Source organism: Neodiprion fabricii, chromosome 5 (assembly GCF_021155785.1).
Source record: "Neodiprion fabricii isolate iyNeoFabr1 chromosome 5, iyNeoFabr1.1, whole genome shotgun sequence".
Classification (NCBI taxonomy): domain Eukaryota; kingdom Metazoa; phylum Arthropoda; class Insecta; order Hymenoptera; family Diprionidae; genus Neodiprion; species Neodiprion fabricii.
The window spans coordinates 15618342-15637115 of record NC_060243.1 but is presented as its reverse complement, the minus strand read 5'-3'; the positions used below and the strand labels follow the sequence as shown (position 1 = coordinate 15637115).

General features: G+C 36.3%; 1 protein-coding gene across 1 annotated transcript; it reads right to left on the bottom strand.

The window, feature by feature from the left end:
- Positions 1-1024: 1024 nt before the first annotated feature.
- On the bottom strand, positions 1025-7327 carry LOC124182975. Its single transcript, XM_046570865.1, has 4 exons — positions 7070-7327; positions 6577-6987; positions 6341-6481; positions 1025-3019 (listed from the first exon to the last, which is right to left on the bottom strand). The coding sequence occupies exons 2-4, from the start codon at positions 6958-6960 to the stop codon at positions 2723-2725; spliced, it is 822 nt and encodes a 273-aa protein (XP_046426821.1). The 5' UTR covers positions 6961-6987; positions 7070-7327; the 3' UTR covers positions 1025-2722.
- Positions 7328-18774: the final 11447 nt, after the last annotated feature.

Below are 18774 nucleotides of genomic sequence, written 5' to 3'. Positions count from 1 at the left end.
ATTTCATGCCAACTGAGAGGACATTTTCCCTGACCCCTGCTAATTTGCTTCATTATTTTTTAAATGATTTAAAAACCTAAAAAAAGCACTCACCATTCTTTTCAGATTTTTCGTCCCAACCATTCTTTTTTAAAAAATGTTACAAATCCTTTTATGGTCCTAAAAAAACGCTATTTTTTTATTTTTTTTTACAAAAATTCACATAATTTTTGGGTCCCAAAACAAACATTTTGAGCCATAGTTCAGAGTGGAGAATTGATTTTTTGTATTTTTTAAATATTTTTTTAGGGGAATAATATTTCTTATTTTGTATGTACTATCTAGTAATAATTCCTAACGGCTCGGCATTTGCCAAACTAATGGATTTTTTCAATTTAACAATTATTTATAATCGAAATAGTTAGAATGCTCAATTTTTCTTTTAATTTTTCTGGAATCGGCTTGGACGATAAACGTCTTAAGGAGGTTGGCTCGCCTTGTCAAAATGATAAGAATGAGTTAAAATTTCTCAGGAATATACGTCCATAGAGATTACGCATCTGTGAAAAATTTCAAGTCGATCGTCTGCATGGTTGTCCTGCAATTAATTATTGAAATCGTACTCATATACATGGGCGGCGATAGCAAAATCGTACGATATTTCATGAAATACTTCATAACTACGTAAAAAATGGTAAGAATGTACTGAAAATGGATCGACGTTTACCGTCCAAGCCGATTCCAGAAAAATTAAAAGAAAAATTTAGCATTCTAACTATTTCGATTATAAATAATTGTTAAATCGTAAAAATCCATTAGTTTGGCAAATGCCGAGCCGTTAGGAATTATTACTAGATAGTACATACAAAATAAGAAATATTATTCCCCTAAAAAAATATTTAAAAAATACAAAAAATCAATTCTCCACTCTGAACTATGGCTCAAAATGTTTGTTTTGGGACCCAGAAATTATGTGAATTTTTGTAAAAAAAAAATAAAAAATATCGTTTTTTTTAGGACCATAAAAGGATTTGTAACATTTTTAAAAAAAGAATGGTTGGGACGAAAAATCTGAAAAAAATGGCAAGTGCTTTTTTTAGGTTGTAAAATCATATAGAAAATAATGAAGCAAATTAGCAGGGGTCAGGGAAAATGTCCTCTCAGTTGGTATGGAATACCTCATATACATAAATTGGAAAACAAACTACCTAGTCATTTTTGCAAATTAAAATAACCAGTACTTTTCGCGATATGAATTTTAGTGGTTAGGGTATGAGACGTCCCAGTATACCAGTATTACCAGTTATATTATGCTGGAGGACGGTGCCAGCTAAGTGTTAAACGACGCATTACTTATGAATCTGTTTCAGTTGAAACTGAAGCCAAATACCACGATGTTTGCTTTGTTAACTGTCATGCTTTAACTATAGGAAGCAGAAAAGGTCACCTTCTGGATGCTCAAATTGTTGTAACGATGAAACTCATTTATTCTTACATAAAAAATAATGACAACTACCACTTTATATTGAAGAAATTGAAAGAATTATTGGAACATTATAAGTCAGCCGAAAAAACAATGAAGGAAACACTTGAAGAAAGATACGGGGATAGAGTCGCTTTTTCCAATAACATTGGAAAATTAACCATTGTTTGTTTATGAGACGTAGACTACGATTTGAACAAAAAATGGTATGAAATTTGAAAACAGGATTTCCAGGAAGACCAGTTTAGAGTTCCAGCAGCATGTATAGCAATTATTTAATGCAATATTTTTCAGTAGCCTGCAAAACTGAATGTTATCCTCAAAGCTACAATATGTTTGATGACATCAATGGTTTCATTCCTAAAGCTTTTTTTTCGGTTGAGAGAATTATTTTGAAAGATAAAAAAGGAAAACAAGAGCTGAATGAAACAAAAAATGACCTTGAGTTGTCGTGTTCTCAAATCTGCAAACAATCCGCATTTAGCAGCAGAAAAAGTATAACCTTTAATTATAATAAAATGTATACATTCTGACAGCTGCTTTTTCGAATAAATTAAGGTTTTTGTCATAATGCATTTCAACACTTTTTTTTTTATATACAACTTATATGCATTCAATATGTCTCTCGTTCAAAATATAACTCACAGGTTCTTTTTGTGTAATAAAACAGTAGTATTTGCTTGTATTGTGACTTTCATACTGAGTTTTTGTAGATATTATTGCTTCTATGAAAAAAACTATACACCATCTTTTACATTTGAAATTTGCTCAACTTATCATTTTTAACCTTTGTAGTTGTAAAATCCTTATCCAAACTTAACTAATCTGAGCACTGTCAAAAGTACTGTCTACAACAGATCGCTGGAAACTTTTCACAGCATATTATGAATGATAAAAGGTAGGTGTACTAGAAAATTTAGCTCACTTGGAGTTATTCCGACGTCACATCAATTTTTCAGCTAGTAACAATACTATAAATGAAGCGAAGCATACTCACTTTGCAATCGCAATACCTGCAAATTTCCAATTAATAAGGTTGCGAAAGGTTGGTACCTTGCTTCATTGATTCGTTGCATTGACGCTACAAATTTCAACTTCGTGAAACTCTTACAGTTTCATGGGTAGATGAGTGCAGTGCTCGTGGATTCTGTTTTCAAAACATTGAATTCAGCACATACGTTGTCCATCCCCCAAAAATGAATGTGTCCTTTCTTTCACATTATACACCAAGTGGATGATATTACTATGTACAGTTTCTTTTTATATATGTATACTTGAATCTCTGTGGAGATTACCAAGTTGTGCTTCGAATAAAATATCATTCAACAGTTTTTCACTAATTATCCTTTGATCAAGTCGCATGTTGCGTAATTTGGCCGCAATATTACGACCAATGGCGTCATACTCATCTTCGACCACAAATGAGTTATTATGTGACAACTTCAATATTTCACCAGTGTCATTTGGTTCTTCCGATCTCCGCCTGCGAGGTATTGGAGATTCAGACCATTCGATCGGCTGATCACAAGCTTCGTCTGATCCGGGTGGGTATTTCTCCTTTGAGAAAACAATAAATTAATTATTAATTGTTCAAAGTAAGGAAGGAAAAGTTCAAATTATATGAGTCATCTTTAGTGAAGCCAAAAAATCGAAATGTGAAATACTTCAAGTCTTGAGACCTTTTTTAGAACCAGAGATAATTTTGTTTCAATATTTTCCAATTTGATTCAAATTAATAACACCAATTAAACCCGACTGTAAAGAATTCCAATACTGTAACATTATAAAGGATTTTTGGAACTTAATCTTAAAGGTCGAATGAATGGCTTATTTGAAATTCATAATCATACATAATGAACAATAATTATTACCGAATTATATAGAAAATTATTATTGACAAAGTAGAAAGGATATATCACGGAAGTATTTGATATTCAGTCAAGTAAATAATTGAGGTGATTTATTGATTAAATAGTAGCATCGATTTGTATTTGTTCGTAATCATTCAAAATATGATGCGGAATTTCATGAAATATTTGATCGAATCAAAAATAAGACTGTATAAAAAATTTTCGTCATATGGTAACCAATGGCTGTAAGTAACAGTCGCACAAATTTCCAATGATTTAATTGGGCAATACTGAAGAAATTGTAGCCACAGCATTCGAAAGGTAGCTTTTCAGAAAATGATCTCGAAACCCTACCAGCAATATTTACAGATTTACTTCACCTTTATTATTGTTCTAGTTCTATTTTTTATATTCCAGAGCTCAATCACAAGTTGAATAAAACTCAAAAATTCCAATCAATGAAAATGAATTTATCAGGGTTGATTAATCTTCAAAATTTTAAACTTTATAAAAAAATGAATCCTTGGTTTCGTGTTTCCCTAAAACGTATAATTATGTCGGTAAAAGTTTACTGTCTTGAGGATCATAAAAAAAGTACTCTTTGAGCCACATCATTAAGACCAAAAAATTCACCACTATTACATTACTACAGCAAGCTTAATTACAATCTTCGAATCAAAGATGATAGTTTTTATGCTCTGCATGTGCATTTCTTCAAGAACCACAAACCAGAATTTGAGAACTACAGCCCCTGCAGATGAAGATCACTATTAGGAACTTGTGAACAAAATGTGCAATGCTGAATTGATCAAAAATTTGAAAATGTTCGTCTTAGCATTGCTCGGACATTGGCTGAATACCTTTGCAACGTGGCCTTCTGTTTGCCCAATTTTAAGAGATTGAAGTATCACTTGCATTTTTACCTCGTTCTTCTTTTTTTAGTAATATTATGAACGTAGATATGTTGTGCGTGACAAAAGTGTGATCTCATAATATAATATAGAATCAGTCTTCAAACGGTTAGGGCTGTTCAGGTAGAGTATGAATACACGAAAAAGTTGTATTGATTGACTATACGTACAAATGTGCAAATTTGTTTTTGAATCAAAACAATATTGGTTTTAGTAGAAAATCACTATTTCTAATTTTAACGAATCTTAGCATTTTCGAACCTCTAGGACCCGAAAAACAGGTTTTTAGAGAAATATTGCTTTGTCTGTCAGTCAGTCCGTCTGTCCGGCAAACTCCCGCAATGATCTGGGAAACAGCTCGCTGAAAAAATCTGAAACTTACAGGATCTTACAACCAAATAGTCAGCATGAAAAATTGCCATATCCTGTTTAATTTAAACTTGTGATTTTACCGAAAATGAATCTATTTTTCATGTTTCACCGACTAACCTATACTTTTTCTAAATAAACGGGTGTTTTTCCGAGTTTACTTGTTTATTTAAATAATTTTTTTTTTTCTCATACTATTGAAGATGTTGTTTTTCTTCTTCATCACTTGTTTTTTTTTTTACCTTTTACTGATAACCCTGTACATTTTTCTTTTCGTTCAAAAATATCGCGAAAGTAACTGTTTTTTACGGTTTTTTTTTCCGCTACAGCAAGTGGAAATGGATTTTATTCATCTGTAGGAACACGTCATTGAATCTGAAATAGCGGTACAGAACCCAAAAAATAAAGTTTCGACATTTCTGAGAGTTGCATAGTTTTTAACAAAATGGTCAAATTATTTCTTCGTAGATGAATCTTGAATTTCCCCATTTGAAGGGAAATGTCGTTAGGTATTAAAAAATGTATAGAAGGTGAAAAAAAGTGATATTTAAAATATGGACAATAGTTACGAAATTTCGCTCATTGATCTTCAAACTAATTTTTGGTAATCAAAGTTCTTGTCAAGGTTCCAAGTACTTTGTTTTTAAAAGAAAAATTGGATTCAAGATGAATCCATCGACCACCTTGTTTTTTGCTGATAAAAGATTTTAAGTCCAAGATAACATCGATTCAAAATTCTCAGATTTCATAAACTATCGAATTTGAACTCTTGACAACTCTGCAAAAGGACCAGAAAAATTGTGAAAAAAATCAGGGAAGGTTTTATACTCTAATATAGTATAAGAACAGCTCAGGAGGGGAACAATATCAAAGGCGACAAGGTTTGAAGGTGACCTAGGACACATGGAATGTCCTACTTTTACAAAGGAATGAGCATCCCAATGACAGTCAAATTGTCGTGAGTATTTGCGATTCACTCGCTGTTTGATATAATGATTTCGGTCCTGTTGCTACACAGGCACGTGAGAGTATGCAAAAAAAGTTTTTTTTTTCAAACGTGCCTCAAAATTTAGGTAGAGTATCTCGAATAGAATATCTTAGCCGAATATGAGCTCATAATATTGATATTCAGAGGCGCCTATTTTATTTTTTCTGTTTTTCGTGTGATTAAAGCGTAAAAAAAACTCGGAAAATTGTTGAAGTTTTTTGCACGTAAACGGCTCTACTTATAAATATTTAAATACGGATTTGCAAAGGAAATTTCATGGTTTATAAAAAAGTACTGAGATATAATTTTCCCAACTCTAATCGATTAAGAGATATTCAAAATTACTTAATGTTTATAGGTATCTCTTATCGGTTAGAGGTAGGAAAACGTTATCTCAATACTTTTTTATAAACCGTGAAATTTCCTTTACAAATCTGTAATTTAGATATTTTAAGTTAAGCACTTTATAGAAAAAGAAATTCAAAAATTTCGCTATTATTTTGTGTTATTTAAATGGAAAAAGGAAAAAATAAAATAGGCATTTCTGAATATCAGTATTAAGAGCTCATATTTGGCTGAGATATTCTATTTGACATACTTAAAATTTTGAGGCACGTGTGAAAAAAAAATTTGTTGGCCCACCCAACATGGTCTATATGTATAACGACTTTGGATTAAGTTGGAATATGAAAGATAATGCATTTAACAGAATTTCGAGGATCTACACATAAATGGAATACTAATGCCAGTAAAACCTTACACTTTTGTAACATTTCCTATATCCTCTCTTAGTTCTGACGATTTCTGGACAGGAGTCAGCAGTCATGTCTATATAAACAGTGGCAGGTTTCCTTTGATTCGATTTTGTTTTAATTTTTTCAATCAAAAACGGGTGTACTCTCTGAAAGAAGAGAACTGTTAGATTAATACTTCATAAATAAATGAAAAGGAATGGTCATACTTTAAACATAATAATGAATTATAAGTGTATCATACTTTGACGTGACTAAGAAAATTCCCAGTTGATTTGAGGTTCCCGTTGAGCAATTTCTGACACTGTAGACATCTGACTGTGACATTCGTCTCCTGAACTCTGATTACGGTGAAGAATTCTCCATCCAGGATTGCCGGAAGTCGTACCGGAGTAAGTGTTGCATTTGGCTGAGAGTTTGGTTGAATTTGTATTAACGGCAACGGTGTTGACTGATGCTGTGGATGCATACCATCGTGACTTTCTTGAGAGTCTATTTGCTGCTGCGGCTGCGACTGTTCTGTGACTGATTGAACCATTTCTGGTTGTTGGTTAGGAGCATCGATCATACAAGAATCAAAGCTTTCCATTTTAGTCTCGGTGTACCTCTGCGTAGAAAAATTGTCCATCGTGTAATGCAGATGAATGTAAGTGTTTTGGAGGATAAAACAAGTGCAGGACGTTGTATATTGAAAAGTTAAATTTTTTTTAAGAAGACGGCTTATTTATAATTTTAACCTGCACTACGATATCACAAAACAACGTTGTTCACTAGAAATACAGTAGAATACAATCATTTATCTATTGAAGTTTAGATAAGCAGGTAGATAAGGCTGTTCCAAACACATCGAGAATCTAAATCAGATGATAGATGAGACTACGACCATGGCACTGACCATAGGGCTCTATAACTCTATGAGTATGTACAACGAAGCGTGCGTTTTGTACTGGCTGCCAACACCATCGGTGTTGATGGCCAACACTAAAGACTACCTAGGATAAAGGCAGAGCTAACTCACGAACTCGGCAGTGCAAGAGAGATAAAAACATGTCGACAACACTGGAAGCTAATTTTGGAACGCATCAGAAATTGTCGAATTTAATGGACTCGACGCGGCCATCTAGAATCCGAAAAACAGGTTTTTAGAGAAGTGTTGCTTTGTCTGTCAGTCTCTCTATCTATCCGGCAAACTCCCACGATGATATCGGAAACGGCTCGATGAAAAAATCTGAAACTTACAGAATTTTACAACCAAATAATCGGCATGAAAAATTTCCACATCCTGTTGAGCCGGACTCAACGCGGCCATCTTGAATGCAGCTACAACCATTTACGATAGGTGCGTTCCGATATTAAATCCCAATGCTGTCAATAATCTTTTATCTCTTTTGCGCTGCCGAGTTCGTAGGTAGCTCTGCCTCTATCTTAGGGAGTTTTTAATGCTGCCAGATAATTTCGAAACGTACCCTAAATTCTTGCAGGCACACATATCCTTCTTAGTCCGGATTTTCAAAACTACTGCTGCCGCAGTATTTTACCTCCGTGAAGTTGGCCCCCCGAAGTTATTATTTTTAAATCTAATTAATGCAATTCGTTTGAGAATCGTTTGAGAGGTTTTGAGAGTAAAGAAAAATCGTTTGAGAGTTAATAGTTTTTCCGGAAAATTGATTTTAATTTTGGGTGTGAAGTTGGCCCCAATATTTTCTATCTCCTCAAAAAATGGACTTGGACGTTTAATTTTTTTTAATCATTTGAGAGTAGAAAAAAACTGTTAGAGAGTTAATATTTTAATTGATATTCCATAATTATTGAGTGATTGATTTCCCCATGATTTCCCCTAGTTTCCGAGCACTTCCGGCCTGCGCAATGGATATGTGCGGTGTACATGCGTAGTGTATAGTATCTAAAATCAGCTGGAGGCTGGTCGTGAGTGTTCTGCGCCGAAGAAACTGGCGTTTCTGTTTCATCGTGTGTTCTCCAGTAACAAAATCAATTAATCCTTCAAAAAATTAAGCAACATTCCAACGAGAGCAATAATGTTCAAAGAGCGAAAGAACTTTTGGAATAAAGTCGTATAATAAATTTATCCGACGTTTTCGCACATTGAATAATTATTTAATATCAATTAAAATATTAACTCTCCAACAGTTTTTTTCTACTCTTAAATCCTCTCAAACGATTCTCAAACGATTAAAAAAAAAATTAAACGTCTAAGTCTATTTTTTGAGGAGATAGAAAATATGGGGGCCAACTTCACACCCAAAATTAAAATTAATTTTCCGGAAAAACTATTAACTCTCAAACGATTTTTCTTTACTCTCAAACCCTCTCAAACGATTCTCAAACGAATTGCATTAATTAGATTTAAAAATAACAACTTCGGGGGCCAACTTCACGGAGGTCAGTATTTTGCTACCCAGTTCTTAACCAATAGGAGAGTCATGTCGCAGCGACAGTTCCCGGAAATTCCAGAAATTAACCGCTGGAATTCGGTAACGAAAATACAGCTAGACGCACAGTCAATAGTTTTGGGTCGCCAAATACCGGTTAAGCATTGGAATGCATTGGAATACTCAACTCAATCACTCGTTTCAGATAACAGGGATTAATTCCTCAAAAAAAATTAATAATTATGACCACTTGCCTTTTGGAATGCCGAACTTCGCTGAGTGTGGCTCTGCTGAAGTGGCGCTGCGTTGCGATAATGACGAGAGGGGAAATGGGGATTTTAGTGCGACCAATGTTATTTAAAATTACTGGAAATATATTTTGAAGTATTTATTTTCTTAATAAAGTGTTTACAAATACTAGATACTGGATAATCATTTAAAAATTAGATTGGAGATTTGGAGATTGGAGGCCAAAACTAATGTTGTAAACAAAATGGAGTATTTTAAGAACGTGACAAAGATTACTTGTTCAGAATTTTTATAACTTTTGAATTCATAGCGTTATTATGTGCAAATGGCAAAGTACCGAAAGACTAGGTAAAGTCTAGAGTCTACAGGTAGGACCTGAGGTACGAACCAATTAGAGTAACGTTATATGAAATGGAAGTTTTATAACTGGTAACAAAGTAATTTTAAACGTCAGAGAACAAAAGGATTATACCACAAAACTGAATCGTGAACAAGATGTCAAATCTGGAGGCATGTAGCGGAGGAAATTTTGAGTGCAGGGGGACGATGGTGTAACTCAAATGGAGTAAAAATGTTAAAAGTAAGCGACACACGCAATTTTGTAAGTTTTACTAGCGTGAAAATGAGAGACTTCTCACGTGAGTTTGTTTAGCAAAAAATTTCTTGACGAATTCTGAAGTGCGTTGGAGATAGAGCGGTAGGATGAGAGAGTAACGCGCGGTGGTACGTGCTTCGTTATATACGTGGTGTAAGGAGTAAGATGTGCTACAGTGCAGCTTTGCGGACAAGCCAATAGAAAAGTTTCGCTTCTTGACGTCACAACAGGCGGTAAACTCAAAACTGTTAAAAGATTCCAAGGTAGATTAGAATATTACACGTGAAACGTTGACTGAATTCTTCATTTCACGCATGGCGGAAATGTGATTACTTTCACTTCTACAGGTTCCACCATGATTCTTGCAGTCCTGAATCGAACAGTTGAACATTTTATTGAATTCGTGAAACGATGCGAGTCAACGCGATGCGTGACCCACCGCGTTTGTTTATACGTTTATTGAAGTTATAGTTAAGGTTATGTTGTAATTTGAACGTGCGCATGCGCTGTAGGCTTACTATGACTTGCTGTGACGCCAACTGACGGAATGCGCAAGCTTGTACGAAAATTCGTTCTCTATCGAGTACACCTCACTCCCTAACACCCTGGAAGTAAGAGAGAAGGAGACGAAACCCGGAATATAAACTTGGGCCAGATTTCAAGGTAGAGTTAGTAGTACCTAATTTTTCCACTCATTCCATCTGTGTTATTTGGTCGTTCAAATATTATGATCATTATGTTTTGACCAGGTGTTGACAGCTGCCTGATTTACATATTTCGAACGACCGAAGAATAGGAACGCGGTGAGTGGCGGAAATCGGTACTACTAACTCTACGCCAAAAACGGGCGCAAGTTTTACTGGTACGCAAGCTTGAGTTTCGTCTCCTTCTCTCTTATTTGCTGCTTACACCAGGGTTGTATACAATGATCGTATATATATGTGTACCGATTCAACCTCAAAAGTTTAATAGCGTTATGGCAGATATCGCGATTGCTTTGAGGTTCATAAAGTTAGCACTCAAAGTCAAGATAATCGACTGAAAGTAGTTAAGATCGTTCCCGCGTGGCTTAAATATGAGGAATATCACTCGCTCTCGTTTGCGCGGTCTCTCGTTTTTGAAAAAAATCATCATAGATTTAGACTCATAGATTTCAGAAGCATTGTCGTGCCAATCGTTTGCGCATCGGTTGGCGCAGCCAGCACCACGAACTAATTGAATAGAAAATATCAAAATTACCAGTAAAAAAAATTATTTTTTCTCATTTACAATATTTGGTACATACCAGAATGAATTACCACGCATGCGCCGAGAGCGGTTCAATTCCGGACGTTCCAGATTCCAACCAGATACACCGTACCAGGACCGTAAAAAATGTAGTAAATAGCTAAAATAATGCGTTTCTATTACTTTAAATCGTTCACGTAGTTTGTGCGTCACCCAAAACTGAGGAATATCACAACAATTCGTTTGCGTTTTCGTGCGGTATTAAGAAAAAGTGGAATGAACACCAGGTTCTGAATTTCAGCACCCATGCTCGTCAAATATTGATCACATATGAACCTAGTTTGGAAAATTGCAGTCATCTTGTTGCTAGAATCGTTTGCTCGTTGTTTGCGTAAACAGCACCTGCAACAATTACCCAGAAAATAACAATGTCGAAAAATTTAAGGTTCTGAAATTCGTTCATACATATTTGGCCTTATTGTACTTCTAGAAAGTATGAATACACACAGCCATTTAAAAATATTTTTTCTCGTAAGGTTTAGTTGTCAAGTTATGGGCTTGTAGAGAATTGGTTTTGCAATTACCATTCCAAGAACTAAAAAGTTGTACGCTTTTATTCTGCTAACCGAAAGCCTTCTTGTAAAAAGAACTAGTTCTAGCGTTGATTCTCATTGTAAAATTGTCAAAATTATAGAATGAAATCGTTTTTCTTTTGTTACAATGTTTCTTCATTTATTCATCCCCATATGAGACATAGGCAATACGTGTATCCATGGAACGGAACAACTCCAGAACTCCATACCTACGTCATGCTAGAAACCTCCCAATTCGTCATAAAAAAAATTATACTCACCAACTGTCTTGACAAGGTGCGACGGAATGTTATCAACAGAATTCGGAATCTAGTAAATCCTCTTAAAGTAATGATCGATTTATTTCAAACTAACGCACAGCGACACAGCCAAACACACTCCGGCACAGTTCAGGGGTACTGGTGGAACGGATGAGAGTACCATACACAGACGCCAGTACACTGTCAGTTAAATTAGGACCCATAGGTACTAGGTCAATTATAGGGATACTTATAATGACGTCATGACCTATAATTTACTGATTTGTTTTAAAATGGAGAGGATATAGTTACTGGAAGAGAAAAATAATGCTTTAGGTTCAAATATCAAACTTATAGTACATTAGGTATTATAGTAGAGTAGCTCAAAATGCACCTAAGAATTTGGCGATCCTGCGTCGACACAGAGACAGCTTGACACAGTTTGCGAGCTGTATTGATTGAATTGTTTTTTGTCGTTTTAAACCGGAAGCCCATAACACTTTCTTGAGTATAGATAGCCTACCGCTCAGAAATATCCAAAATTTCATCCAATGTCCCATATTACGAAGATTGCATCGCACCGACCAAAATTGGTGGCTTCTAGATAGTACGCTGGCTCACTTGAAGTCGTTCGGAAATTCGGATTTTTGTATTACTCAGCGTTCGGCACGTGTTGCAGGATATTCTTGAAAAAAAATCTACGAGAGACAACGCTGGACTTGTAGGGTGGCTTTGGGAGGCATTAGCGTCGCATGGTTCTGTAAAAAAAAGTAATTCAACAAATCATTATAACTTACTGTTTGGCATTTAGTTAATTTCTCCAATTATTCACTAAAACTCAAAGCAATACGATCGCCGGACATTTTGGTTGGCTAGGGGCTACCCAGATCTGTGTACTGCCGTATTTCGGGTGTTCCTATGTATGACATTATAGCTTACCAGGCATATGAAAACAAATTCGAACTCACTGGTGATGAGAGAAATTAACGACAACAGAGTCAGGGCGGCTAGGTGGTCTAGTGGAGTAAGGCTCTGGTTAAGCATCTCTAGACGTCAGGTTCGATTCCTGGCTCCGTCGTTAATTTTGTTGCAGACAATAAAATACAACATTAGTAAAAGAATTAACATAATCATTAGCTATGTTATTCGTAACTACTACAGAATGATTGTATTAATCTTCTTTCAATTGAATCAAATGAATAGTTAGTTATTTCACGTGTAGGAGGTCAACTAAGGTACACCGAAAAAAGAAATGCAACTACCAAACATTTAACTAATTAAGGAGGGCTTTCCCGCTTATGTATTTATGTCCGATAGTAGTGATATTTTTACATATCATGACCTACTGTACGACGTTTGTTGATTGTTGTTTATTACATGGTACAAAGTAAAACAACATTAACGTTGAACACTATATGTTATAATACAATCGTTGCAACCCCAGAGAAGTCAAAATGCATAAATAATTCTTCTTTACCATTTGTTAATATTGTTACATAGGGTGAAATCACCCGTCTTACCCCCTTTTAATGATCTAGCAGTCATCATAGATAAAAGATGTTTATAAACCTCTTATGTCTTTAAAAAAGAATAAGGTTGCTGCGTCAACCAACATTATTGTAAAAACAGTCTTGTTTCAGACTTTAAACTAGAAACACGTTCTCTGCTATTAAAGCTTTTCCACAACATTTTATTTGCGCTTTTAATTTGTCTCATTAAATAAGCTCACGAATCCTTATTAATTTTTGCAACGTCAAAGAACGTTACACTGGTGTCAGAAGCGGGATCTTGAGTTTTTCTTGAGTCAATTCAGTGCGTGAATTAATTATGAGCAATAGTCGTTTGACACGCTCTCAGCGAAGGAAAAGTTGCGGAGATGATCCTTGTATCACGGATAATCCGCGAGTCCCTGAAACAGTATCTACACCTTCAGTGGTCCCTCTTCCTGAACCTTCGGCGGTCTCACTCACTCAGATTGATCTGCTAAGAATCGTGAATCAACAGCAAGAAACCGCCGAACGTCACCAACAACAACTAGTTCAACTACTCAAAGACCAACAAGAACGTTCGGAACGTTCGGAAGCTAGTTTACACGAGTTGTTCCGGACAACTGTTGCGGCTCTTCAATCAGTTTATCAGGCGAACGGCTTTAGAGGACCGGCCGTCACTCCCCGAGTTTCCGTAGTTGCAACTCCAGTTCTCTCTCCTGTTCCTTCTCCTGCTGTTCAGGAAGTCCAATATCCAGGACTTCCCCAAGATGTTAACAATACAAGGTCTGTTCCCTTTATTAGGGAAATAGACAATTCTCCAATTTGTAGATCAAGGGTAGAAAACGAGGTTGGCTTTTCCAAGCCTCTGTCTCACGTTCAGCCACGTTATTCTCGTTTGAATCAATTAAATAATTCAAGAATTCCTGGGGTTTCTTCTCAAATATTCGAGAAACCTTTTTGCTCTCTAAAACCGTCTGTTTTTGATGGAAAAATTCCATGGGCTGAGTATGAAAGACAATTGAATACTATTGCAAAGCATAATCGGTGGGACTCCGCCATGAAAGCCCACAGCCTTGCCTCGTGTCTTCGAACTCCTGCTTTAAATGTTTTGATAGCATTGTCAGAGGAAGAAATTTCCGATTATGATAAACTTAGCTCCGCGCTTAAATTGAGATACGGAAATGACCATCTGACGAAACTGTACACAGCTCAATTACAGACCAGGAGCCAAGACATTGAGCGGCTTTCTCGAGTAGCTTTACCAGATCAGGAACCGTCTCGTAATTTATTAGCGACTCAGACTTTTCTAAATGCAATTAGCGATCCTGAAATTAAAATGGCTGTTGGAACATCAGGTCTAACTTCCCAGTGAGAGGTAACGGCCAAAGCTCTCGAGGTGGAGGCCATGCGAAAGCAATATTTCGGGTCAGGAAAACTCTGTTAGATTGAGGTGACGAAAGACACCTCAGAAAGACGAGGTCATGGGCGCTCGGAAAAGACTAAGCAAGACCTAAGAAATAAAAATAATAATCATTACCATAATCGTGAAAATCGTGGTTCTCTTCATAATCAAAGTAATAAACGCGAAATCAGAAGCGCAGTTACCACAGATCAAACTGTCTTATCTTATTTATTTTGTAATAACATTGAACATGATGCCAATCATTGCTTTTTACTTAAAAAGAATAGTAGCGAAATGATGCAAAACTCGAGTTCAAATTCCCAAAATTGGCGAAGAAGAGAGATAGAAATTAGGGAAGGAAATCCTCAATCTAGCTCTTCAGCCGAAACTGGTACAAAAAACTAATTTTGGATGATTTTCCAGGGCGAAAATCATCGCGAATTGTCAAAAGAGAATGCCCTTTTAATGAACAGTTTTTAATTAGAAGTCTACGACAGTCTGGTCTTTGCGCACGCGATACCATGAATGGTGTCGATTGTCTCTGGGTAATAGACACCGGCGCGGAAGTGACCGTGGTTCTATCGGATCTCTTTAAAGCCGATGACCAGATTGTTCCCTCTTTATTCCTGCGAACAGCCACTGGAGAGACGACCCCGGTTTTAAGACAGGTTACTGTCCAAATTAACCTTTTTGGATCTATCGACTCTCCACATAAGGTTTTTATAGCAGATATAGAAGATGAAGGCATTTTGGAATAGACTTTCTTACAGCTCATAACTGTGTTATTTCGACTAAGAGAAATTGACTAGCTTCAAACAATCGTGAAATAGCTCTCTGTCCGGATAGAAATGGAATTTAGTGGACTTCTAAAATTCGAGAAATAGAGCTTTCTGAAGACGAATCTCAGCATTAATTTCCTTTTCATCCACAATACCCTGTCGAAAAATCTTCGACTTTGTTAGATCCAACGCAGATAGAATCGTAACTTTGACACAGTTAGTTTTACGAAATTTTGACAACAAACCGTTTTTGTAGAGCATTCAATTTCCTACAAAAAATTGTCTTTGGATTTTTTGTACGACACTTCGTTAGCTAGTTATAAAAACTAGAAGAAGCAAACAACATTTTTCCTATGTTATTCTTATGGCAAATCGAAAAGTGCGATGAGCCACCCCTAAATATTAATATTAAAATCTAAAATTTTAACTGGTGTCTTTGTATACCTAAGTGAAACTTTTGAACCTGTTTGGAAGAAAAAAAATTTTTTTTTTCTGAATCACCCTAATGTACATATTACAGAAGATTTGTAAAAGGTTTCGCTAGCATAGCTAAACCTCTCCACTACTTAACTGGAATCAAAATTCCTTTTGACTGGCCCCCGGGATGCGAAGAAGCTTTTAAGAAATTAAAGGATAATGTTATTTCTTCGCCGATTTTAGCGTATCCAGAGGTCTAACTTCCTTTTATTTTGGATACAGATACCTCTCTTTCAGGAATAGGTGGGGTTCTGTCACAGATTCAAGGAGGTCAAGAGAGAGTGATTAGTTATTTCAGTAGAGTTCTGAGTAAAACCGAGAAAAATTATTGTGTCACTCGTAGAGAACTTTCAGCTGTTGTAAAGACCGTGGTTCATTTTCATCATTATCTGTACGGCAGGAGATTTTTGATACGAACAGATCATGTTTCCCTTAGGTGATTATTTTCGTTCAAATCCCCCGAAAGTCAGGTAGCTAGATGGTTAGAAAGGCTCGGACAGTGCGATTTTGATATTCGTTATCGAGCAGGAACTCATCATGGAAACGCTGATGCTCTCTCCCGAAGACTGTGCGAATAAATGCCAGAATGTAAACAATGTGCACGTCTAGAGAAAATCCTAAACCCCCCTCCTTTATTACGGAAGGTTTCTCTTGAAAAAGACCTGGGGGAATGGAGAAAATCTCAACAAGAGGACAACACTTTAACTCAAATTAAGTCCTGGAAGGAAACAGAGACCCGCCCAGACTGGCAGGATATATCTTCAGCCGAGCCAGATTTGAAAATTTATTGGGCTCAATGGGACTCTATTCTCTTAACTGACGGAATTTTATATCGTAAATGGAAATCTGCAGACTTGAAGGAAATCAGGTGGCAACTTTTGGTTCCTAGGATACGAGTTCCAGAGATTCTTGCTCTTCACCATGATTCTCCTACAGGCGGACACTTCGCCTTGAACAAAACTCTAGGCAGGGTACGCAACTTCTACTTTTGGCCGCGTTACCGGACGGACTTTGAAGATTGGTGCTGAAGATGTCGAATCTGCACGGCAAAGAAAGGGCCTGGAGCTAAAGGACATAGCTCTCTTCAAGTTTACAACGCGGGAGCTCCTTTTGATAGAATAGCAATGGACATTCTCGGACCTCTCCCTACACCCTATTTAGGAAATAAATATGCTTTGGTTATTGTCGATTACTTTACCAAGTGGCCCGAAGTGGTCCCACTTGCCAATCAAGAAGCTTCTACTGTAGCTCAAGCGTTCGTTAGAGAGTTTATCTGCAGACACGGAATTCCTCTGGAACTTCATACTGATAAAGGCCGAAATTTTGAGTCAACCTTGATGAAAGAGGTTACCCAGATTTTAGGGGTTAGAAAGACTCGTACGACTCCTTTGCATCCACAATCTGACGGCATGATTGAGCGTCTGAATCGAACTTTACTACAATATTTGTCGTCCTTCGTAGAGCAGAATCAAAGAGACTGGGACTCTTAGATCCGTTTCTTTCTCTTATCTTACAGATCTGCGATTCATGAGACGACAAAACAAACGCCAGCCCTCATGCTTACTGGAAGAAATCTTCGACTTCCGTCAGGTTTAGAAAAAGGTCCTGTTCCTGTACAAAAACAGCATCAAACAGATTATGCTTTTTTTTTGCAACAACGATTAGAAGAAATTCATAGCTTTGCTAGAAGTAGAATTTCTATGGCTTCGGACAAATTAAAAAATCGTTATGATATTCGAGCCAGGGACTTAAAATCCAATCCCGGAGATCCGGTCTGGCTCTTTCAACCCCGAAGACAGAAAGGACGATGTCCAAAACTATAAAGAAATTGGGAAGGCTTAGTGGTTAACCGGATGAATGATGTTGTTTATAGAATCCGAAGATCTCCTCATTCACGTCAGAAAGTGGTACACTTAGACCGTCTTGCTCCATTTGAGGAAGATCAACCTGGAACAGTCTCTCCAAGACCTGGAACATCCTTCGAGGTTAGATCTTCAGACGTACACCCTTGACAACTGTGATCGACTTAACCTTCTTCACAGTCGGTCATCGACTGGAGAAGAATCTTCTATTTGGAATTAGATTGAATGAAACTCGACCGCTTACAATTATTATTGAAGGAAATATCGGTTGCGGAAAATCAACATTTACCAAGAGGTTTTTAACCGAACACCAGGTCTATACACTTTTAGAACCTCTTCAAGAATATCGAGACGTTGCTGGTATTAATGTTTTAAATTTAATGTATCAGGATCCTGATCGATATTACTATCATTTTCAGCATTACGTTCAAATGGTTATGTTTGACAGGCATCTTCAGACAACTTCATTACCTGTAAAGGTATCTGTAAAGGCGAGATCGATATTTAGTCGCAATTGTTTCATCGAAGCTCACCGAAGATTGGGGAATTTTTGAGACTTCGAATCTCATTTATTGTTGAAAAATTTCTCTCTTCTCATTCACTCGTCTGAGTTCAGAGTAGATTTAATTGTTTATCTGCGAGTTTCCCCAGAAACTTATTTCGCCCAGATCTGTTCCCGTTCTCGTGAGGAAGAATCGAGCATTTCTTTAGAGTTACTCAGAACTATTCATGAAGTTCAAGATGATTGATTGATAAAACAAAACTTTTCTTCTTTGTCGGCTCCTGTTTTAAATCGATACTGAATCCACAGCCGACCAAGTCTACTCTAATTTCTGTGTCGCAATGTCACTCGGATACAATTAATTTTATACCTTTGAACTTAACATTCAAAGAATTTTCTATTAAGGGATTTAAAACTTCACTGAATCAAATATTTTATTAAACAATTGGAAAATATAAGGTACTTTTAATTATTGTTTTTAGTTCAGTTTTTACAGAGTCACATCCTTCGGTTGGTTTCTCAATGCAGAAAACGCTGTCTGCAATTTTTACATAATGTTTTTTCGTTGTAAAAGATTAAATGGAGATTCACTTCGTGAAGTAGATGTTCTAGTCTTGAACTATCAAAGAAAAAATAA